Source organism: Schistocerca cancellata, chromosome 8 (genome assembly GCF_023864275.1).
Source record: "Schistocerca cancellata isolate TAMUIC-IGC-003103 chromosome 8, iqSchCanc2.1, whole genome shotgun sequence".
NCBI lineage: Eukaryota > Metazoa > Arthropoda > Insecta > Orthoptera > Acrididae > Schistocerca > Schistocerca cancellata.
In genome coordinates this window covers 522,636,622-522,662,301 of record NC_064633.1, presented here as the reverse complement: position 1 = coordinate 522,662,301, position 25,680 = coordinate 522,636,622, and the positions used below count along the sequence as shown (strand labels likewise).

Sequence of the window (25,680 nt, the reverse complement as noted above, 5' to 3'; positions counted from 1 at the left end):
AATGTGGCATCAAATGCAATAAGTACTTGCCCTCGGCAGCCGAACTTCCCCGAATGGGGGACTCCAGGCACACAATGCCATACGCTCATTTCCATATTTACTTTCATGACATCACATTCACTGGTTTCCCTCACATGCAACAAAACTGTCACCTTACAGCTTAGCACAGGACTCGGGTTATGCTTAAGGAGATAGCCCACAACTAACATTATGTATTCACATTTGCCAGCTTTGCCTGACTGAACTGTTACTTTCTAACATAAGTAAGATCTCAGCCTACAATACAGATAAGTCTGTCACTGTAAACTATAATCCAAAAAAGTAATATAGAAGTAAAATAAATACTGCCAAAGTTCCATTCTACTTCTGTGTGCACACAATGAATGACAGATGCCACAACATCATTATGTCACAGGTCAAATCTGACGTACAGTATCAATAGATTCAATACACTGCATTTTGTAAGAAACTAAATCAACAATAAAAAGAAATAATTGCTAAGAAAAAAATTCACTCCACATAATTATTACTGCAGAAAAGTACTGAAGTATGTTCTCACCATTTCAGTAAGATGTGTTGGCCAATAGATTTCAGTGAACTATTCCATGTTATTTCCCTGAAACAAATATCATTTTATGATGAAAGCATCAAGCAGAGATATCCAATCTTAACTATTGGGACTGGTTTTACCAAATGCATAAGGAAAATCAACTGAAGTTACGTTAAGTCATGGTGGTGTGGCATATTTGAAATGGACCATGTTTGCATAGGGTATGTCGGACTATGCAGTGGAGCTCTTTTAGTGCGGGATTTTTATGTTTACAAACTGTTTTTGAGTGATTTTAGTGTTTCATTGTACTTTGTGAGTGCTGTTTGTGAGAATAATGTTGGAAGAGTTTGTGGCAGTTTGTTAGTGAGTGATTTTGATGTTGGCAGTTATGGGCTGTTTTCGGATTTAGAATTATTAATTTTTTTGTTTCATTTTTTAAAGTTATGGATATGGCAATGCAGTTAAAGACTAGGTTGCTGTATGTCACAATGGAGGATGACATGTTGATCACAATTTAATTCTTTCAGTTACTCGTCTTAATTCCAGAGTATGTGAAGTGTTGTGTTTGTGGAAAAGTATGAGAGTGACAAAAGTTGCTGTATCTTGGACCAGCATATCTGGCACTGTTGGTGGGACACTGTATAGCATTATATTTGGAGTGGTTCTTGGTTTGAGAAATCCAGGCTAGCCATTTGAGAGATCATTTTTTCAGCACTGGCGGTTACCTGAAATTTTTTTGGTGGCGGTGAATCTGTGTGCTTCCATTGAGCTGACTGGCACTTTGTTTCTGGATTGAAAAATGGCATCCACGTCTCATCTATTGACACAACCGACGAAAAGAAAATCCCATTCATGCTGTCGTTGCGCGTCAACATTGCTTGGCAACATGCCACACGGGCAGCCATGTGGTCATCCGTCAGCATTCGTGGCACCCACCTGGATGACACTTTTCACATTTTCAGGTCGTCATGCAGGATTGTGTGCACAGAACCCACAGAAATGCCAACTCTGGAGGCGATCTGTTCAACAGTCATTCGGCGATCCCCCAAAACAATTCTCTCCACTTTCTCGATCATGTCGTCAGACAGGCTTGTGCGAGCCTGAGATTGCTTCGGTTTGTTATCACACAATGTTCTGCCTTCATTAAACTGTCGCACCCACGAACGCACTTTCGACACATCCATAACTCCATCACCACATGTCTCCTTCAACTGTCGATGAATTTCAATTGTATTGATTGGCGACTCCATGTTGTCCTGTGCACTACGACCAGATAACAGGTATACTTGAAAAAAGAGACAGCATTGGTCGTATATTTTTTTACTATCGCAAAATCGATTTTGCGATAGTAAAAAAATATACGACCAATGCTGTCTCTTTTTTCAAGAATTTCAATTGGTTTCACATCACGCAAATTCAGAAAACGAATGATTGCACGCTGTTCAAGTAAGGCAAACGTCGCCATTTTAAGTATTTAAAACAGTTCTCATTCTCGCCGCTGGCGGTAAAATTACATCTGCCGTACGGTGCTGCCATCTCTGGGACGTATTGACAATGAACGCGGCCTCATTTTAAAACAATGCGCATGTTTCTATCTCCTTCCAGTCCGGAGAAAAAAAATTGGAGGCCTTAGAACTTGAATGCACCTCGTATGTACATTTTTATGGCCTTATTTTTTTACTGTAGTATGTATGGTATATGTTTTTATGTGCATGATTATGTGCTTCTCGTATATCCAAATTAGTGTTAATGGAATTTTTTTATGAATTTTTTGGCTGCGTTTTTAGTTGTTAATAATTACACTGGACTGGGAGTTGGTAGATAGCATGGATTTTGCTTTACCTACATTGGTGAGGTTACGTTTTCAGTATTAGTCATACGATAGATTTTTTGGTACAGTGGACTTCATTTTATCCATGTAGATCAACTGAAATATCCTGTACTAGGTATTGGAGCCATGTGCAAGTTTGTGGTACCAAGGACTTTTTTGTTGATTGCTGGGGATGTAGTTTGTTTGATTTTTGTATTAGTATTTATTTTGGTGTATTTTCATTATTAGGCTGTCATAGATTTAGTTTATCCCTGCCCTGAACCCATAGTTTTCACTGCTATCACATTAGTTTCTTTGTAGTTGTGCAATTAAACATGTCTCTTATCACCTGTGTTTGTTTGCACATGTAATGAGTAACATAATGGTCCCCATGGGGTGTCCACCATCTTCTTTCTTTGTTGTAATTGAATTATGTGGTGGAAAGAACTGCTGGTTGGATGATTGATTGATTTGGGGAGAGGGGACCCAACAGCAAGGTCATTGGTTTAGGGAAGGAAATCGGCCATCCCCTTTTAAAGGAGCCATCTCAGCATTTGCCTGAAACGATTTAGAAATATCATGGAAAACCTAAACCAGGATAGCCAGATGTTGATTTGAACTAATGTCCTCCTGAATGTGTGTCCAGTGTGCTAACCACTGCGCCACCTCGCTCAATTCTGCCATCTTAATGATGTTATGGATCTATGCTGACAAGTGGTACTGCAGTTTGTCTGTTTTTCCCTAACATCAATCTGGAGACACCTTTAGGCTGTCACTAAGCCATTTTATTTCTTCACTATATCCTTTGTTTGAGGACAGCTAGTCCAGCAATATGAGCCAGAGTGTTTCTGTGAATCCAGAATGAATATGTCACCATTTGAAACTATCAGGATGATTAAAATTGTGTTCCTTACTGGGTCTTGAATATGGAACCTTGCCATTCATGGGCAATGCCTTTACAGACCATGATTTCCAGCCTTGCCTCAGGACTACCTAACACTTTGCTTCTGCCAGTACCTCTCTACTTTCTCCCACACTTCAAGAAGTTCTGCTGCACATCTTGAGATACCAGCACTCCTAAAAGTAAAGCTATGTGGACAAGTCAGGAGTTGTGCCTGGCTAGCTCAATTGCTAAGAGCATTTTCCACAAAAGACAAGGTTTTATGGTCAATCCTCAGTCTAGCACACAGTTTTAATCTGCCAGAAGTTTCAAAAGGTACTGTATTTTCATTTCATAAAACAAATGTATTTACTTTTCCCATAGCTACTTTCAGAGGATCATTTGAGGAAGTTCTGAAAGCGAACACAGCAAATTCCTAAAGGTCAAAATGATGTTCATGCAAGTTTAAGTGGAGAGCATTCTCAGATATACTTATTTATCCAGTGGTTCGAGAAAAGTTTCTTTGAATGCAATCAGGTAACTGCAAGGGTCAAATCAAGTGTAGCAGCTAAGAGCAATTAACATTGTGATATTCTTCACGGGTTTGCAGCCGGATCCTGTAGTTGTCCTGACACAATATTTCCTTTCTTTGCACTAAACATTTCTTGATGTTGTAGTGCAAAGAAAGTATGATGGTACTTTTGGTCATAGTGTGTATAGGAAACCCACTCATACTGACCACTACCTTCATGCGACCAGCTGTCATCCGCCACACCAACGTAGTGGAGTTTTGCGGACTTTCGTCAAAAGAGCTTACGCCATTTCGGATGACGAACATTTGAAAGAAGAACTTGATCATTTGAAGATTGTTTTTAAACAGAATGGATATACAACAAATATGCCATGCTCTTCAGTTTGGTCCGTCACGCAAGCCAATAGAGGATACTTTTGAATCTGTTGCTTATTTACCCTTTGCGGGAAGTATATCATCCAAAATTTCAAGAATTTTAAGAAAACATAATATTAAAAGTGTTTTTACGCTGGTGGCCAAGACTGGAGCCCTTCTTGGCACAGTGAAAAATAATTTGAGCTTGAGGAGGCACAGGGTTTATGAAATTCTGTGTCACTGTGGAAAGAAGTATATTGGTCAAACTATTCGAACTATTCATGACCGGTGCGTGGAACATCATCGGCACACTCGGTTGTTCCAGCCTGAGAAGTCGGCAGTGGCGGATCATTGCCTTAACGAAGGACACAGGATGATGTATGACAAGACACAATTGATCTCTCCTGTTTCTTGCTATTGGGAATGTGTTCTTAAAGAATCCATCGAAATTAGATTATCCAGTAATATTATTAACAGGGATAAAGGTTTTCCTCTAAGTAAGATACGGAATCTGATTTTGTCCGACATTAAACAACAACGGTCTTCTTTTCGATTATTGGATTCATCCAACTAGTGCTGTTGCGATTTATCATTTCTGCCATCTCCTCCCACCGGTGCGCTGCATGTCTACTTGCTGCCTGGAGGCCCTGCCCATCATCTCACGCACGTGCGGTGCTCTCTTCGTGGTGTATATAGGTTTCCATCATCGTGGCTGGAATTCAGTTCCAGCGAGGCAGTGCACTAGCATTAATTCACCTGAAGATGGTGGCTAGCTGGTCCGCCGAAATATTGTGTCAGGACGACGACATGATCCGGCTGCAAACCCGTGAAGAATATCAGAAGTTATTACGCCGGGAAAGTCTACGAAATCAGCAATTAACATTGTTTTACGGGTCAAAGTAATTTCACCAACCCTTTTCTGAAAACTTCACAACCATTGAAAAGTGGGAAATATATTGCCCAACAAAAAAAGTGAAGAACCCAGAATGGGTTGAAAAGGAATGAGACATAAATTCAGTGATTACAAAAATGAATCAAATTTACACATAATTTGGCAGAATGTGCCAATTTACCAATATGATGCTGCACCCCCTCTGGCCTAGTCACAAGCACTGACTCAGCAGGGAAGGGTGTCAAAGTTGTTGCATCTTCTTCTGACACAAGCTGGCCCAAAACTGTTCTCGATATACTGTATACTGGCAATGGGATGCAGTTCTCATCTGAACTGGTCCCACATATGTTCTATTTGGAACAAATCTCTCATACTTGTTGGCCACAGGAATACCTCTTCAGCATGCAGACAGTTAGTAAAGACATGTGCCATGCATTGTCCTGTTGAAAAATGCACCACAGGGGGTAATAAGTGAGGACACAGGATGCCCTCGATGTACCATTGGGACGCTACGAGCTGTGACCTGAAATCATACCACAGGGTTCCCTCACACTACGTAGCCGTGCGTAACACCACTGTGCCTCTCAAAATCATTGGAAGAGTAGGAAATCTATCCTGGTCACTGCCATGCTCACCAACGATGGTTATCTGGAGCTAATGGAATGCTATTCATCAGCAGTCCAGGCTTACCAGTCACAGCATTACTCCAAATGCAGCCATACGTGTTATGGCGTTAATGGCAGCCTGCACGTGGGAGGATAATTCTTTGGTTCAGCTGCTGTGCCTCTGTTCAATGACACAGGATGACACAAAATGTTGCAGGAGTCCATTACTTGACCTCGAATGGCAGGTGCAGATGTGAAGAGGTTACAATGTGCCTGGGGCACAATATGACAATCCTTGCTTGAAGCTGTCAGACGTGGTCAACCAGACCTCGACGGTGACTATCCCTGCCCTTGTGTACCAACGCAGTCCAACATTGGACCATTGTCATACCAAATTGCTTTACGTATATGGATATTGTGTAATTCAACCGGGTGGCCAAATACAGACTACAATGAGGCACCTTTCAAACTCTGTCTGGTGCTAATAATGCTGTTCCACACAAGTACATGGCATCTCTGTGTCCTCTACAGTGGTCACTCAACATCTGACACTATTCACACCCCTTACAAACACCACCAGGCCTGGTAACAACACTAAACATGAACACCACTAATGCACTTTAATGGCCATTCTCTCTCTTTCAGAGAATTGCAAGGATAATCATTTACAAATCTGCCAACGGTGTGTACAAGTATGAAGTTATGCTGACAACTGATCATGTCTTTTGGGTGTTTCACTTTTTTTAGTCGGACCATTTAAATCTTGTTCGGACAAAATGTTTACAATACCTATTAGGACAATAATATCAATGAAGTCTCACACTGCTTCAATTATGTGGATGATTATGAATATTTTTAAGACTTCTCAAGGCAAAGAGGAAAGAACATTATTCTCTTTCATTTAGCCTATCTCAAATGAAAGTACATTGTACTGACCACTGTTAACCTTGCCCAGTTATTCAGTTTTGTTATTGACCAAAACTGAATAACCAAGCAAGGTTACACAGTGGTCAGTACATTGCGCTTTCATTTGAGAGAACAATTTAGATTCAGCCCTCCAGACTTATGTTTTCTATAGGTTCCCTAAATTGCTAAAGCAAATGCCAAGATTTATCCTATGATGAGGACATGGCCAATCCTTCACTTAATCCAAGCTTGTCCTCTGCCTTCACATTCTGGTCGAAGGAATGCTAAACTCTAATCTTCTATGCTTTTTCTTTTCAAAACTAAATAACCTGCCAAATGGTCTGGCAAACAGTAGTCCATCATTAGAGATGAACTACAAACAGCAACATCTGTCAAGCATGCACTGCCAACTGTCTAGCAGTGATTTTTTACTTAACCCATACTGTCCATGGCAATGTATTTTACAACAAATGATTTTTGTGTGTGTGTTGGGGATTATGGGCGCTCAACGTCAAGGTCATCAGCGCCCTGACACACATTAAAAGGAACGAATGTGGACAGACGTAATAAAACTGTAGCACATATGCAAAGAAAGCAGGAAAAGAAGGAAAATGCTACATAAGAAAGTAAAACGTAAGAAAGGGAAAACGGAGCAGCAAGAATACCACAGGAAATTGTCATTGACTGGCCACTTACATAAAATATGGGCAAGCTTGTCACACAGTGAGCGAATTGAGATCCTCTCCCTAAAATCTTTGTAAAAACATTTGACATGGCACAGAACTGTAAAACTTTAACCACATTCATCAGAGAATTACCTAAAAGAGATGGCAGGTCCGCTGGCAAGTCAGCCGCAGCCCGCTGGTCAGAAAATAAAATGCAATCCAATAAAACGTGGCACACAGTGACCTGGATGCCACAAGCACCACACATTGGAGGGTCCTCTCACCGGAGCAGGAAGCCATGCGTCATAAGGCTGTGACCTATCCGAAGCCGAATGAGGAGAACCTCGTCCCGTCGACGGGGCTGAAAGGAAGTACACCATACACGCATTGTGGGCTTGACTATACGGAGCTTATTGTCAGTCACTTGCAGCCACTCATCATCCCACCGATGCATGACTCGCGAGCTCAACAGTGAGGTGAGTGTGTGCAGGCGGATAGCACACTGAAATACTTGTGGACGGATACACGCCGCCTCGGCTGCGAGATCTGCCCTTTCATTCCCAGCAATGCCGACGTGGCCCGGAACACAGCAGAAAGCCACCATCTTCCCCAGTTGCTGTAGTTGGAGGAGGGCATCCTGGATGGTCTGGACTATTTTATCTACTGGATACAAACATTGCAATGAGTGAAGAGCACTTAGTGAATCGGAACAGACAAGAAATTTAGGACAGGATGAATGTCTCATCTGCTCCAGTGCCCGCAAGATTGCAAATAATTCTGCATCAAAGACAGTAAAAGTCAGAGGCAGTCGAACCTTGAGGGCACGATCCAGAAAAACAACAGAGCAACCAACGGAATCCCCTTGTTTCGAACCACCCGTAAAAACAGCTACATAGTCATGGTGGTCAGATAAAAATGGCAGAAAACGCTACATTAAAAACGGTGGCAGGAGTGCAATCTCTCTTGTACTGCAATAAATCTAAAATCACTCTGGGCCTCTTCAGTAAACAGGGTGGTAGGCAGTTAAAACCCAGGATTCGGGGTTGTACAGACACCACACCGAGGGAGTCTAGCACACAGATCCCAAACGGCAACGTAGCCCGGGGACGGCAGGAAAAAAGGCAGTCCAGAGGTGGATGAGCAACAATATGGAGAGCAGGTGAGGTGGAGCTGCAAGAAACAAACTTACAAGCCTGGCGCAGCAGCAGGAGCTGCCGCTGGATGGTAAGTGGCAGTTCCCCAGCCTCAGCACAGAGGCTGGGTACGGGACTGGTCCGATAAGCACCCGTGGCCAGTCAAATCCCAGCATGGTGGACAGCATCAAGGATCCGCAAATAAGATGGCCTCGCTGACCCATACATGCACCTGTAGTCCAGCCGTGAATGCACAAAAGCCCGGTAAAACTGAAGGAGACGCATCCTGTCCGCTCCCCAAGACCTGTGGCTGAGGCACTTGAGGATGTTCAGTGCCTTCAGGGTTCTGGCTTTCAAGTCTCGTAGGTGTGGCAGCCATGATAACCTGGAGTCAAAAATTAGGCCCAGAAACCGCACTGTGTCTGTAAAATGTAGGACAGTATCCCCCATATGCAAGGCAGGCAAAGTAAAAAGACGACGAGAACGATTAAAATGATCACAAACACACTTATAGGCAGAAAACCCATCTTTGCAGCCCACTCCTCTAAGCGCCGCACTGTTAGCTGCAACTGATGGCTCACGTTTGCAACACTGGACGAGGAACAGAAAACAGAAAAGTTGTCCACAAATAAGGAGCACTGTACTGGACTCCTCACTGTAGACATTATACTGTTGATGGCTATGGCAAAGAGGGTAACACTTAAAACACTGCCCTGGGGGACACCGTTCTCTTGCTCAAAACGAAAAGACAGTGTGTTACCAACACGGGTCCGAAAAAACCACTGAGACAGGAAAGACCGAATGAAAATGGGGAGGCGGTCACAAAAGCCCCATTGATGCAGTTGTGCTAGAATACAGTGTCTCCAAGTAATATCATATGCCTTACTGATATCCAAGAAGATACCGATACAGTGATGCTGATGGAGAAAAGCCTGCTGAATAGCTGCCTCTAGGAGGGTCAGGTTGTCGACCGTGGACCAAAATTTTTGGAATCCACACTGAGAGCGGCTAAGGAGCTGTATGGTTTCTAACAGCCAGACCAGCCGATGGTTAACCATCCGTTCCAGGGTCTTTCCGACACAGCTTGTCAAGGCGATACTCCGATAACTACTGGGACATGTGCGGGCCTTTCCTGGTTTGAGGAGAGGGATGAGAATTGCCTCCCTCCACGAGGTGGGGAACACTCCTGTCTGCCATATGAGATTAAAACATTCGAGGAGGATTTCCTTTGAAGCTGCTGGCAGATATCGAAGCATGGAGTACCAGATGCGGTCGTGACCTGGTGCAGTGTCAGAAGTCTCAGTAAGTGCCGATTAGAGTTCCCACATGGAGAAAGGGCAGTTGTAGGCCTCAGAACAGTTTGACCGAAAGTCCAAGTTTGCTCTCCTGACAGTCGCACGGTAGCGACGCAACACTGGATCCTGGTTTGCAGTGGCAGTACTTTGTGCAAAATTCTCTGTCAGCATCTGAGCAATGGCTCTGGGTGTCATTTTTAGGCATCCCTGGTTCAGATCTGCAGCTATTGGTAAACGGCTGCGTCTACTGGAAATCCTCTGGATGGCTTCCCATACTTTTGTGGAACAAGTGGAATGGTTGATGGAGTCCAGGAACTCCTGCCATGACCTTTTTTTGTTCTCTTTAATGACAAGGCGTGCCCTGGCTCTCGCGATTCAAAAGGCGATAAGATTGACTGCTGTTGGGCAGCATTTAAATTGTCGAAGAGCCGCACGCCTGTCCCGGATGGCTGAATGGCCACTCTTCTGTCCACCAAGGTACAAGGCGCCGCTTAAGAGGGCCAAAAGACTTTGGTATGAACAGGTCAGCAGCATGAGTGTGATGTGATCCACCCATTCCTGTACGCTGATGCAGTGTTCAAAGACAGCCAACCGACTGAACAGTGGCAAGTTAGCCCCGCCAATCATCCACAATGGCAGCCTCTGCTCCAGCAATACACCATCCAGGAGATGAAGGCGGATGGGGAAGTGATCACTGGAATGAAGGTCATCAATGACCTCCCAGTGAACAGAGTCGGTGGGGGTTGGAGAACAGCAAGATAGGTCAATGTCTGAGAATGACCCAGTATCAGCAGAGAAATGAGTCGGAGTACCAGTGTTGAGGATGCACAACACTTGAGATGTCAGGAGGCTCTCCAAAACTCGACCACGAGTGCAAAGAGAAGTGGAGCCCCACAGGATATGATGGGCATTGAAGTCGCCCAGGAGGAGAAATGGGTGGGGGAATTGTTCAATAAGATCTTTGAGAGCCTCTAAGTTCACTGCATCCAGATGAGCTAAATAAAGGGAGCAAACGGTAAGCCTCCAATGTGAATGAATTTCAACTGCAACTGCTTGCAGGTCAGTATCCAGGGAGAGAGCAGAGGAGTGGGGCCATTATTGACAAACATGGTGACTCCGCCTTTGGCCCTTTCCCCAGACAGGTCATCCCTGCGATATAACGTACAGCCCCTTAATACAGGAGCATCAGATAGTTTTAAATGTGTTTCCTGTAAACACAAGCACAGGGGGCATTGCTGTGCTAGGAGTTTCAGTTCCTCCACATGTGTCCGGAATCCATTCATGTTCCACTGTATAATGTGAGCCATCTATTTGGGTGGGAGTACCTTCATTCTCACTTTCTGTCGGGGAGGAGAGCCCACAACAGGTGGAGGCTCAGTTTTGGGGCAAGATGATTGACCCAATCTGACATCAACCTCCATCGCCTCTGAAGAGGAATCTAGAGAGACGTCAGAGAGAATGACAACATCAGCAGAATGTATACCGTCAGTCTCCTTCAGCAGGCGAGTCTTTACCTTTGGCGTTGGCTTAGATTTTTTGGTCTGAGGTGGCATTGGAACCAAAACCTCAGAAGCGGTAGGGGGTGTAGCAGCACTAGGCAGTGCACAAGACTGGACCCACATACATTGACAAACGCAGGTGCTAGTGCTGACAGTAGCAACCTCCGTTTGTGTAGCAGCATCAGTTTTCAAGACTGGCTGTTTCAGAACGGAAGAAAAGGAGACAGCGAACGTGGAGGGTTGCATGGACTTGTATATTTTCTTTGCCTCACCATACGGGATGCGTTCTGTGGTTTTAAGTTCCTGGATCTTCCGTTCCTCAAGGAAAACTCTGCATTCCCTACTCCACACAGGGTGATCCCCAGAGCAGTTGACACACATGGGAGGAGAGGAGCAACCAACTACCTCATGGGCGGCTTTACCACACATTTCCCGCAAGTGGCTTCCCCTCTACAGCCAAGACTAGTATCCCAAAGTGTTGGCATTTAAAACACCGCATGGGATTGGGGTAATAACGCCGTACACTGAGATGTAGTAAACCTGCCTTCACATGCTCCGGCAATTTGGTGCTGTTAAAAGTAAGGATAAATGAGTCGGACTTCATGAGAGCACCATCCACCCGTTTCATAACATGTTGCACGTCAACAATTTCTTCCCGGGACCATTCAGCCTTCAGTTCATCTTGGGGAATTTCAACGAGATCTCTGCAAGTCACAACACCTGTGCTGTAGTTCATGGTGTTGTGAAATTCAGTCTCTATCGCAAACTCCCCAAGAAATAGTCCCTTCTGAAGGTTCTTGACTTGTTGGAAGCTAGATGTTTCAACCAACAAGGTTCCATTTTGCAAGCACTTGATAGATTTTAAGGTGCCAGCAATGCCTTCTAAGCCTGTCTGTATATAAAATGGTGAAACTTTATCGAAACTCCCCTCTTTTCTTTTAATTATAAGAAACACATTCTGCAAAGCAGTTTGCCTTCTGTTACGAGTAACTGAGTCAGGAGGACTGGCTACACGAGCCATCTTGCTGGATTGGGAGTTAGAACCTACCAGCGGCCCACCCTTTCTGCTGGGAGGAGAAGAATAAAAGTTCGAGGGTTCCATCTTGGTCCCACGAGCAGCTAGGGAACTGGAAGTCCACCTAGACAGAGCCCCGCGTACCTAGGTAAGCCTTATAAAACTGATTTGCGGCAGGTTCCCCAGAGGTTGCCCACTAACGACTGTTCCACCTCAACAGCCATGCATCTCATCAGTGCGCGGCACACCTTGAGATTGAGGGGTTGTTTATAGAGGTTTATCCCATCCTCGCGATCTGGGCGGTCAAGCCAAGATCCCTATTCCCTGAGACACACAACGTTCGACCACCGTGCCACACGGTGGTCGCTGAAGTATGCCCAGAGCTTACGGTGACAAGGGACTGGCGGCACTTACCAGTCCCCAGCTCAGGGACCCCGGGGTCGCCAAGCCCGTACCCAGCAAATGAATGCTGAGCCCCTGGGGGGAAAATGATTTTTTGGAGCTACTCAAGCATTAGCCAGTAACACTGGTTGTTCTTGAACTTTTTCTGATAACCACCTCAAAATGTGCAGTTTGAGGCTTTTGTGGTATAATAACTGCTTCAGGTGCTTCCTGAAGAAAATAAGCAGCTGTCTCCTTGAAATATTGTGCAGCTTTCATCATATTATCCAACAAAATTCCCGTGAACCACTGAAGCAAGCATCTCAAAATCTTTGCATACCACTATAAGTCCTTGGTAAGATAATTAAAGTATTTCTATTTCAATTTAGTATTGGCAACAGATTCCATCTTCTACATTTATTGTCTTTTTTGAGTATATTCACCAACTGGTGACTTTTGCAAATGTCATAACATTTTTTATACAATTTTTGTACAAACAGCAGGAATTTGCAATTCACAATTACAAGAAGCCACTTAAGGGTGACACACTTGGCAATATATGGTACAGTACTTCATAATGCAACATACTGTTGTTACATAGTATAGGTATCTGAATTTACAGCATGTTGTTACAATGATAAAATACAGGGTCATTCAAAAAGAATACCACAACTTTAAAAATGTGTATTTAATGAAAGAAACATAATATAACCTTCTGTTATACATCATTACAAAGAGTATTTAAAAAGGTTTTTTTTCACTCAAAAACAAGTTCAGAGATGTTCAATATGGCCCCCTCCAGACACTCGAGCAATATCAACCCGATACTCCAACTCGTTCCACACTCTCTGTAGCATATCAGGCGTAACAGTTTGGATAGCTGCTGTTATTTCTCGTTTCAAATCATCAATGGTGGCTGGGAGAGGTGGCCGAAACACCATATCCTTAACATGCCCCCATAAGAAAAAAATCGCAGGGGGTAAGATCAGGGCCTCTTGGAGGCCAGTGATGAAGTGCTCTGTCACGGGCTGCCTGGCGGCCGATCCATCGCCTCGGGTAGTTGACGTTCAGGTGTTTGAACCAATTTCAGACGATAAGGTTTCATAACTAACCTTTTTCGTAGGACTCTCCATACAGTTGATTGTGGAATTTGCAGCTCTCTGCTAGCTCTGCGAGCCGATTTTCCTGGGCTGCGAACAAATGCTTGCTGGATGCGTGCTACATTTTCATCACTCGTTCTCGGCCGTCCAGAACTTTTCCCTTTGCACAAACGCCCACTCTCTGTAAACTGTTTATACCAACGTTTAATACACCACCTATCAGGAGGTTTAACACCATACTTCATTCGAAATGCACGCTGAACAACTGTCGTCGATTCACTTCTGCCGTACTCAATAACACAAAAAGCTTTCTGTTGAGCGGTCGCCATCTTAGCATCAACTGGCGTTGACGCCTAGTCAACAGCGCCTCAAGCGCACAAATGTACAACTAAATGAAACTTTATAGCTCCCTTAATTTGCTGACAGATAGTGCTTAGCTCTGCCTTTTGTCGTTGCAGAGTTTTAAATTCCTAAAGTTGTGGTATTCTTTTTGAATCACCCTGTATATTACAATCACCTCAGAATAGTACATCATATAGATAGAAGGGTTAGGGCGATGTTTAAGAATAGCTACATTTTAATATCAGTATTGATTCAGTGAGTACAAACATTTGGGAGTTAAGAATGATTTTAATTCCCTTTTGAATACTTTACCTCTGTGGCATCTTATAGCACTTGGCAGTTTGTTAAACCACATCTGGCCATTTATCCAAGGACTATGATCTGTTGTCTTTAGTTTAGTTCTGTTTCTGAAGAAGCAATCTTTTTGTCTTGTGTTATGGGTATGCACATCAGAGCACTTAAGCTTCATTATTTTTATGGTCCACAAAGAATGTTATTTATTTGTACAGATACAAGGAGTATACTGTTAGATATTTATGTTGTACAAAGGTTTCCCTACATGAATCTCTGTATCCTAGTTGATGCATTGTCCTGATTGCTCTTTTCTCCAGTATTAGGATTCTGTTCATGTGTCTATCAGCAGCACATCCCCGTACCTCTATTCCATAATTAATATATGCAAATATTGTCCCATAATAAGCTGTTTTTAATGTTTGTTCAGAGACTAATTTTGATAGTTTGCTAATTAAGTGCAGTGAACTGCTGATTTTATTGCATACAACATTGATATGTTAAGATTTTTGTCTAGGTATATCCCTAAAAATTTACATTTGTCAGTGTCTACTGTTTTGATGCCACTTACATTATCAATACAAGTTTGGTATGAATTACCAAGTTTAAATGGTAATAGCTGGGATTGCTAGAGCTCATGGTTCACTGAGTCAAATGCTTTAGTAATGTCTAGAAATATCCCTGCTGTCTGCATTCCCTCATCCAGGGCATCATACACCTTATGGAGAATTTCGGTAATTGCTGTAATGGTACTGTGATGCTTTCTGAAGCCATGCTGTGTTTCTGCTAGTAAATTATTCTTTGTGAAATAATCAATAAGTTCTGCCAACAAAACAATTTCAAATATTTTACTGAAAATTGGTGTTAGTAAAATGGGCCTGAAGTTTGATAGCTCTTCTTTCGATCCTTTTTTATGCACACGTTTAACTGTACTTTTCTTCAATATATTTGGAAATGTGTGCTCTCTGATACTACTGTTGATCATATGGGTAATTATTCCAACTAATTCCTTATTGTATTTTTTAATTATAATACTACTCAGTCCATCCCAGCCAGATGAGGTCTTATTCTTTAAGTTACTATTTTTCCTATTTCCTCCACATTCACTTCCTTAAATTCAAAATCAGTTTCCAGCCTAAGGTAAGGCTTTACCATCCGAATCAGACCTGTGTTATTAACTGGATTCACAGCCGAAGATACAAAATATTCATTAAATATATTGCAGATTTTATCTGTATCAATAATATGGTTTCCTTCACATTGGATTCTGTCAAACTGAGCATCTAACTTAGGGGTGGCTTTGCGATATCTATTTATTATATTCCATGAAGACTTCCCTATATTTGCTGAAGAACTAGTTGCCATTCCTCAGATTCTAGTTTACTTTTAAAAGCATTAATGTTTTTCTCTTTAAGCACTCTTTTGTATTCTACAACCTGAGTCCTTCCTTGGATGCTTGTGTGTTCATAGTCTACAAATCGATATTTGTGGTCTGAGTAGTGGAAGTCCACATTCCAGCATCTAATACTATCTTTTACCTCTTTACTTGGTATTATGTAGTATATTCTACTAGAAGTAGACTGAGTTACTGTTGTATCTGAATTTACTGCATTCATAAGATTATAGGAGTTAAGGGTACCTATTAGCTTGCTGTTATGGTTATTGCAAGATGTTGCCTCTATATTCAAATCACCAAGTATTGTTACTTTGTCTGGGTCAAAGTGTCCCACTATTCTATTAAAGATATCTATGAAATGCCCTACCTCTGATTTAGGTGGACGATAAATCCCAATAATTTTCTGTTTCATTGTGCCCTTTGATATGGAGGTCAATGCCTGTCACTTCAGTCAAGCCTTCATTATTATACAGATCTAGATGGTTTAATTTATTTACTTTGAGCTGCTCTCTAACAAATACTGCTACACCTCCACCTTTAAGATGCTGTCTATAGTAGTTTAAAGTAAATAATTTCCTCAGATTTCAGTCCATGCTCAGTTAACACAACTACATGAGGTGAATGGTCATTTACAAAAGTCTGCAAAACATAATCCGCAAACCACCATATGGTGCATGGCCGAGGGTACCTTGTACTTGTACTACTACTATTACGTCATCCTCTTCCCTGTTTTATATACAAAATGAACAAGTTGAAGGCAACTGTTCATATGTCTTCATATGAGCACTGAACAATAGGATGTTGATTACAGGCATACACTGCACTTCCTGAAATTGGTGTGGCAGTCTGGAAATGGAGCACTGAATTGGGTTTTAAATTAGAGTTGTAACACAGAACACATAAAAGAAGTACTTACTTAGGCCATGGTGTAACTTTACTGATTATGTCCTCAACTGCCAAGGTCATTCCTCTGACAAGCAAGGCACTGCCTAGCCCCTTCCATAGCGTCGTGAAACCTTGCCGTTGGTGTAAGTGGACCATGACAGGCACCAGTGTGACAGGCAGGAGGTGATACCGAACAGAGTTGTTATGGACCTACAAAAATCTCACATCGGCGAACATTTTCTAGAATTTCACTATGTTAAGTATACAGTCTTCCATCAGATTTTCTGCCTTCAATAAAACTCACCTGGCATTGACGACGCAGGACAACAAATGGGTGACTAAGTAAATTTTCTGTTATAAGACTGGCTAACCCCACTCCAGCACCAATATATTTCCGTACCGCAACATCTGTGAATATACGATGTTAAGCTACTTTCACTTAAACAACTAGATACAAACATTCGAATCATTTAATTCTATGTGAGAAAAATTGCAGCATTAGGTAAAATCACCATCATCGGGAAATGAGGTAGGACGTTCCGGCTTAAACCTTTCCGTGGGCTGCGAAATATCATGTGCCAGATTTCGAAACTCATTACTTGCTCCAGCACTTTCATATATTCTTTCCCATGTACGTTGGCTATCATCTGGCAATATTGGATATCTTTCAAGACCAGCCATGTTTTACATCAACGATGTTGCAGATTTTGTGTTTACATCTCCTATGAGAATCACGCAGACAACTACGAACAGTCGTGCAGTCGCAGGTCTTTCGTTTCAGGCTTAAAATACCGAATGCAATTTGCACCTGTGTCCAATTCCTTATATAATTCTGGTAGTCATAACCCATATGAGAAATCAGCCGTCAATCATCGCGATAAAGTGTGTCTTTGGTTTGTGTACGCAACGGAGGATCTTAGACAATCTGATACTAGTTTGTACATAAAATTTATGTGTGGGGTTTTACTTTTTCAATAAATCTGCATAATACATAACAATGGCCGATACATTTACTGTGATAACTCCGCATTATGTAAATGTTGTTATTACTACCTCCAAGCAACAATCCGGAGCCAGCATAGAACGACGATTTCAGAAAAATGTACCTGTTCGAGAACTCAAGGTTTGTCACTTCAAAAATTGTAAGTTAGTTAAGGCGAACTCTGAAGACATAATAAAATTAATAAATTTTAATAGTACTGCTCAAAATAATAAAGATATTCCAGAGGATTGCGTAGAACTCTCTCGATATTTTTAACGGGAACCAGAAAAGTCAGACATAATTGCATACGAATTTAAAAAAATTTAAGAGATCCCGGCTTTCATTTGAAAACCTTCTGAGTAAAGTGATAAGTGACAAATGACGACGCTCGTCGCAAGTATCATTTCATTCCATTAGCATAAATGCAACTTTTATCCCGTACAATTAATAATCTACATGTAGGTTATTAGATACACACCTCTTAATTAGTAGGGCTATAATGGCTCGGAAACAGCCGTTTTCGAAGTAATGTATTTTTGCTCGTGGTTGGTGGTCATTTATTACATGGGTACGTAATCTAGAGTGGCCTTTACCAGATTTGCGAAAATTAATTAACAAGGCAACACACACAATTTGTTTTCGGTAATTTCTTCTCTCTACTGACACCCAACGCCTTTCTAACGTTCTCCTCCACGATGGAATATATAGAAAACAACATATGACGGGGAAAAGTTTTATGTAATAACAGTCCAGGAATGTAAGAAGTCATTAGGCATAACTTAACTAAACCTTTAATCATCACACATGTACTGGTTTGAACACCACAGTTTAGGCAGGGTCCTATTGGAAGTTGTTTGCCTTCACATTCCCCATTGAGTTTTATACCTGCAAGAAGTATTGTCACATTATTGCTGACAAACATCTTTACACAGGGCAAAAAATTAGTCACACCCCAGGAAACATCACACATATATTCTGTAAAACTCTAGTCTTGCAAACGACCTCAGTTCATTGAGTTAGAGTGCCCACATATTTCTTCAGGTATGAAATATCCATAGTGTACTCATAGCTGTGATTCCACTTGTCCGCTTTGACCATAGAATGGCTTTCATCATTTGCCAACAACATTACTGTATATGACCTGCACTCTTTTTCCTGAAGTTGGTAGTAATTAGAAGACTTAAGGATGACAATGTTTATCCTCAAGTCACACTCAACCTTGGCAGTTAGATTATAATACAATGTAGGGATAGCCATTGTTGATGCTATTCTTCATTTGATGATGACTCTCCTCATCATGGTCACCCATGACAACTCTCTGATTCTTCTGGAATGAGCATAAGGTACGACTAGAAAAGCCAGGCTTTTTCACAAGATGCAGTTGCATGTCAAGCAGAAAAACTGATTGCTATCTTAACATTGTAGAAATGTGCTGTCTTTGGATGTAGTTTTGCAATATTAAAGGTCCTTTATGCCCAACCTTACAAATCTGCCAATACATTTGTTTATTTTGCATTACTACTAATGTCTTTGAGAAACAAGTCACTCCCAAGTGTCAGTGGAGATGACTCAGTATACTGTGTTTTGTTTTAAATTTTCTTTTAATGCAGTTATTGGCTGTCAGTCTTTTACTTTCACTGCGTAGCTCCAAATGGTGTGAAGGTAGACTATAGTCCTACCCATATGCATTAGGTACCTCACATCATCAAAGCATCAAAAGGTACTTCATCCCATTCATTACATCTTCACAAAACTTTGATGTTTGATACCTGATCTTTTCATTCTGCTTTAAGAATTGCCCAGTGGAATTTAATGTGGGAGATGTCAGGATATTTGATGTCACCTGTATACGGCACCAAGTGTCAGAGGTCTACAACAAAATTGGCAAGTTAATCACCTTGCATGTGGCTAATTTTGGAATTGAGATGTAAATCATGGAGTAACCATACCCTCTAGTTTAGGTTAGTCGAGACAGCAACAGCATTAACAATTCAGAAAGTAACTTCAGTTTGTAAGTGGTTATTTGAATCATGCTTCTCGGATACTGGTAAGATGTTTTCCTACTTCGAAATGGATGTCGGTCACAGATACTCTTTTGGCAAGTTGCTTGAGAGACTCGGTTTTTGACACACTTTTCACCAAGCCACATTCCCATCTAGGAATTTAGTTGATATAGGAGTTTTGGTCATTGCAATTCTTGATCATTCGTCTCGGCATTGAAATTTGTAGTGAAAAATGTGGGAACCATAACACCTCTCCACAGACCACATGTGACAGGGAACTGGTATGTGAAGCTGTTATGTATATGCAGACAAAAATACCATTTTGAAACTATTACACCAGTTACCACCCTGCTTTTTAAAACAGTTCTCATTTATTCTTCAGTCTTAGTTGCACATCTTTAAATACATGACAATGACTCTCTGGATCATCTTCAGATCTGTGTAATTGCATCAGCAACCCCTTCGTTTTTATGTCAGAACTTTAAATCAGATTACACTCCTTTTTTATACAAATCACTAAAACACAAGTAGGGATCATGGTGTTGTTCAGGCGTGTCTCTTGTAGGTGCACAATTTCGAAAATAGTCAACTGTGCCTCTCTGTTTGGTCAGAAGTCATGTTGACATTGAGAAGGAATTTGCTCTGTAAGAGTATCCAGCTATCTATTAATGATGTGCAACAGAACTTTTGCAGCTGCACAAAATACATATATACCTCTATAGGAGCCACACTCAACTCCATATTTGTACGGCTTGTATTTGGAGGCATCTTCGCATTCCTGAGTTATCAGCTTTCTCTGTAGGCCTATAATATTCTCTGTGATCTCAGTCGTGCATTACTAGACTCCTTCATGTTGTATATAGAGGCGTCTTTGCAGTCCTGAGTTATCAGCTTCCTCTGTATAATATTCTCCATGATCTCTGTCATGCATTACTATACCATTTTGCATGCCATTGAAGCCAGATATTTTGCTATGTTATGTCTGCAATGCCACTAGATGAAATTCCTGAAAACTTGGAGTCTCAACCAGTTCTCATCTGTGGGCATGTCATTGTGGTAAACATATGCTAAGTCAAGATCTGCTGTGCACGGATTGAACACTTTGTTGAACTACCACCATGCCATAATTTCCCTCCATTTTGTGTGACTTTGTAGGCTTTCCCAGCATAAGAAGTCCTGGAAGTCTTTTAGAGTTGGCTGCTGGAACCTAAAATCAACTTGACTCGATATTTTGGCGATCCAACTGGTCACCATCTTCAGGAGAATGCTGCTTCTGCTGATGAGTCCCTCTGAGAACTGACCCCAGGCTGCAAATTGAAATCCTATATAGGCCACCTGTCTCGTCTCCAATGACCTCATTATCAATCAGACATCAAAACGTACCTTCACTCATTTACAGTTCTCCAGTATCAGTTATTGAAGCAATATTGATGCTATAGAGGGATAGTTATTGAGCGGTTATGGCTGTTTTTTTCTGTTTGGTCATAAGCTCTTGTCACTATATAGTAAGTTACAAAACGTTTGCAACATTTGTTTGTGTTTTTCGAGCATATGAGAGGCAGTGCTCAGGTGCTGAGTCAAAATGTTTGAGATGGGCAGTATTCAGGCCAACTTTTCTGGGGCCCTCCCCGCAATAGGGAAAGCAGAGCATTTCTAAATCATCAGGGATGCTGCCAGATATGCACTCTCATTTCAGTCAGTTCCAGTATCTGACTGCATATATGCAGTGAGTTTACTGGAAGTCAAATCCAGGATACACCTGCCCCCCCCCCCCCCCCCCCCCTGACCATAACACAAATTTTATGTGTACATCTTCACTCCAAAGGACAATTGGTTGTGGATGTGAATGTAGATAATCATGTTTATGAGAAATAAAATTATAGATTTGCTTTCAGCAAGGCGTAAGGGAAAGCAGTGTTTGATGTTGAATGGTACTTTTTGTAGAAAGCACTCAACATTTATCTCCATATAAAACTTGGTCCAAACACATGAATAAATGTGTCGCCACAAACCTGGAAGAAAATAAATTCATTGGAGGGCATGAGTCCAGTTGCAGTGGGTATGGGCTGAGTCCAAATACAAAACAAATACAGTCCAAAGATTAACTTTTCATAAACAGTAGTTCGCTGCTGTAGTTTAGTGCAAAAGTTACTAGTGATGGTGGAACGAACATATGTATGTACAGTCTTGTGCTGTTTTATGATATATGGACATGTGTGCTTGCACTACTTAGCAGCTTTACAAATGTATATAACAGCAAATGACAATGACATATAAATGTGTCAGCTTGTATAAAGTAGACATGGCTAAAAGCCAAAACATCTGCACTTGATAATGGCCTAAGGACGAAATTGCAATACTGGAAATAAAAAGTTTAACGGTCAGTGGTGTAAACATGATGTCTTTCAACATCCAAAGACTCACACAGTTCGTTATAAAGGACATATTGACATCACTGAAGAATGCGGGCATAGGTGAACACTGATGTGGGTTGTACGAGGTTGGGACGAGACTCTAATTGTCCCCTGGTGGCGGCTCATTTGGCTCACTGTCAAAGAACTCACAATAAGCAACTCACATAATCCATGCCAGATGCCATGGCATGCAGGTAAGGTGCTTGTAGGAGCATGTTGACTGTGTTCTGCTATGACTCATTCTTTGAAGAACAAAATGGAGGTGCTGTGTTATCCACTTCTATTGATGTAAGTGCTGTCTCGTATTGGGACATCAGGAGAATCAGTTTCAAGTCAGTGAAGTACTGTTGCTGGTTGTCCTGTGCACTCAGAGAGCACACCAGCCTTGGTGGTCCATGGAATAGGCTGTTGAGAGCGTGTGGCTCATGGCCCAGGTGGTGCAAGTGCTGCTAATTCTGGTGTTGTAGTTGGTTCTGGGATATTTCAACCATCGCCATCTAATAATAAGCCTGAGAAGCCACAATAAACCCCTCACTCTATCCTGGTGCCGTCCCAAATTTTATGAGTTTCACACTGAAGTGCTGACTTGACTCTGCATCCTGTGTTCCTCCTTTCACTTCATTGGTGGGAACAGCAGATTGAGGAGCAGTCAGTGAGACCAGCTGTGAATAATTCAGATGGACTGCCAGCATTTGTGAGTGGTGTTCTGTAAGTTGCTAGAAAACTATTTAAAGCTCTTTTGGAATACTGATATCGCTGTAGAATGCTGGTTCAGGCAAACACTGAAGTGGGTTTTAGTTTTAAAAGTAAGTGTAGATCTCTCCACAGTTGTATTTGATAGGGGTGGAAAGAGGATATGTTTGATGCTACTGGGATGTCTCGTTACTTAAAGTTGGCTTACATAAGTTGCGGTCACTATAGTTTTTTATATTGATGTTTGTTTTAGATACACTTACTTTGAAGAAAAACCAAATCTGATGTGCAGCACATTTATGTCCTGGAAAGTAGATACATAAGTTTAGAATCTTCATAGACCATTGAGAAATCTTACAGCGCAATTTGTAAAATTTCAAAGGCCTTGGTGATTCAAAGCATTGCTGCTTGAGTTGGATATGACTGTCATAATTACTGCGAATGAACACTTATGGCTGCATCATTTTAGATCCACAATGCTGGTTGCATAAGACTCTATTTTTGTTGTTCTATGTTGGAAGCACTGCAGTCTAGCACCTAGCATAAACATTATGCAAAATAGCCAGTTTTCACAGTACGGAATCTGTGAAATTAGTGAGTAGATGGCTCTTTTGGTTTTTGCACTAAACAGTTCAAATACTGATTTGTTGACAACAAAAATCCATATTGTTGCTGTGGGTTGGTGATTTGACTTGCCTAGAAATGGAGTTGTAATTTTCTGTTATAAATAACCCAGTCTTCCTTTGTGGAAATGCTAGGATTGCTGGAGTTGATGCCACTACCAGGCTTTTTGCGATATGTGTCAGGAAGTTTAATAGATTGTCATTGTCTGATGGGCTTGTTCCAATAACTTTTGAATGACTTCAGTTCTTCCCAAATGCTGGATCACTTGATGTAGTTCAAGCAGTACTTCATGACTCTGCCCTAGCACACTACATATATCAAAATGCCCACACACAACTCTCAGAATCCATGCCAGGTGCCATGGCATGTGGGTAAGGTGCTGGTAGGAGCATGTTGACTGTGTTCTGCTTTGACTGATTCTTTGAAGACGGGTACAATTTTACATCTCTCTTCACCATTTTTGTGGACAGCACTCGTGATTTATTGTTACATATAACTGGATACAAACATTTGAAATGAATGTTTCTTCATAGACCTGGAAGAGGACACATTCATTTGAGGTTTAAGCTAAGCAAATCATGAGAAGTAAACATATTGCAAAGTCCAAACAAAAATCCAGTGGTAGCAGTTAATGGTTAAGTACAAATGGTAAAACAAATACAGTTCTAAGCATCACACACTTTGTTATAAAGTGTACACTGAGGTCACTGCAGAACACTGGCACAGGTAAACACGGAAGTGACTTAAAGTAGTGTGTGGCCAGCCTTTTGTAGGCCCCAACAGCCAACTCCTGTGGTATGCAGCTCACATTATCCTCATCATAGCAGTTACACAGATGAATACTGTATTCTCCATATTTATGTCTGCCAGGGATACTATACAAAACACCTAGAGGAAAATTCTTCAGATCCATATCAAGGCCCTTCTTTGATTCCACTCTTTAATGTTTAGAGACTCTGATTCATTATCATTTCCCTCCTGAGGGATGCCAACTTTTTACAGATGTCTTCAGTTCTGGGTACGAGTGTTTGTGTGCCAGTATAGTTGGACAGCCTCGGCAGATGAGCCTGATGAAGAGTTTTCCACAACTTAGGAAAGGGAAGGCTGTTATCCTCCCGCCTGCCCCTCCTCTTCCAGGGAGCTCTCTCAGCAGTTATTTATTTCTCGTTCTATCTACCAGCTACATTTTACAAAGATCAGATAAGATTAATATAAATCACAATAAATGTTTGGAACTTACAATGTGGAAACAAATTATATCAGTTATTACATTACAATTATGTCAGGGAAACTATATTATTACATTAAATGGAACAAAAATCACATAAATTGAAGACAATTAATTACACAGTAACATTAAGATTATGGAGCCATTTACTGGCATTGTCCGTTAACTTGTGGAGTGACATCAGAGAGCCGTCTCTGAAACCATGAATGTTACAAACCAGAAGATGGTCCATTGTTTGTACCTCGCCACAGTCACAACACGAATCGTGTGTATAGCCCCATTTGGTTGTTTGCTGTCTGCGTCGTCCAACTCCCATGCAAAACCTGTTTAGAGCCGACAAGTGTTTCCTGTTGAAATTGAAGCCTTCAACCCTTTTGGTTGGGTCGTGGATTAGGTGATGGTTTTCCACGACACCTCTTCTCAGACCCTGCCATGCATTCTTCCATTCAGCATCGAGACCCTCTGTGCCCAATGTTCTGCTCCAGACGATAGGTTTCCTGGACTTGAGTCTCGTGGGTCCTCCCATGTCGGCATGTATGGGTAGCCTTGGATTTGCTTCAATTTTTTCTACTATGTCCTGGGTTGCTTTCTCTCTACATATGGAAGCAGGAGCGATGTTTGCCAGCACCGGAAGCCACTCAACGGGGTTGGCCTGAGAGTGCCGGTGACGGTTCTCAGAGTGGAATTTAGTTGTACATCCACTTTTTTGGCATGCGGGCTTGTTCTCCAGACTGGGGCACAGTATTCTGCAGTGCTATACACCAGTGCCAGTGCAGCAGTTCGTAGAGTGGCAGCATCACAACCCCAAGTGGTGCCTGCCAGTCTGTTGAGCAGGTTATTTCTCGTCTTTAATTTTTGGGCAGTATCTCCCAGCAGTGGTTTGGGTACAGGCAAGGCTAACCCAGGTTTCCCAAATGGGGGGATGGCCAATGTCAACAGACCTCTTCTACTGTAAACTCTTAGCATACTTAAGGGACAATCATTAAGCACAGTAGTGGAATGTTATGTGTTTTGTAAAATGGGGTCTTGGCTTCACTGTACTGCATGGAAGATCCACACCTCCATAAGAAAACCTTCAACCTCTAGGTGTGCCAGGTGCTGATGGAATGGGTGGGTTTTGAGATAAAAGACTCGGTAGCAGGCAACAACTGCGACATCTGTTATCCCCCAATTGTATAATGCTTGCTCAGGTACACAGTGCTGCT

At 41.8% G+C, this 25,680-nt stretch overlaps 2 protein-coding genes across 4 annotated transcripts in view; one reads left to right on the top strand and one right to left on the bottom strand.

Annotated features, from left to right (window-relative positions):
* LOC126094515 (mitochondrial outer membrane protein SLC25A46-like) overlaps positions 1 to 17,366 on the bottom strand; it is a 49,108-nt gene extending 31,742 nt beyond the window's left edge. The window contains exons 1-4 of one of the 3 annotated variants that reach the window (XM_049908926.1): positions 17,044 to 17,366; positions 16,836 to 16,939; positions 16,563 to 16,741; positions 560 to 616 (exon numbers count right to left, since the gene is read on the bottom strand). In XM_049908926.1, coding sequence (XP_049764883.1) covers positions 560 to 616; positions 16,563 to 16,741; positions 16,836 to 16,939; positions 17,044 to 17,212 — 509 coding nt within the window. In that variant the 5' untranslated portion in view covers positions 17,213 to 17,366. Of the gene's footprint in view, positions 1 to 559; positions 617 to 16,562; positions 16,772 to 16,835; positions 16,940 to 17,043 lie in introns of those variants that run through there. The other 2 variants (XM_049908928.1, XM_049908927.1) reach the window with 2 other exon arrangements.
* A 59-nt stretch (positions 17,367 to 17,425) lies between these two features.
* LOC126094516 (tubulin-folding cofactor B) overlaps positions 17,426 to 25,680 on the top strand; it is a 74,472-nt gene continuing 66,217 nt past the window's right edge. Inside the window, exon 1 of the mRNA XM_049908929.1 lies at positions 17,426 to 17,654. Coding sequence (XP_049764886.1) covers positions 17,529 to 17,654 — 126 coding nt within the window. The 5' untranslated portion in view covers positions 17,426 to 17,528. The remainder of the gene's footprint in view (positions 17,655 to 25,680) is intronic.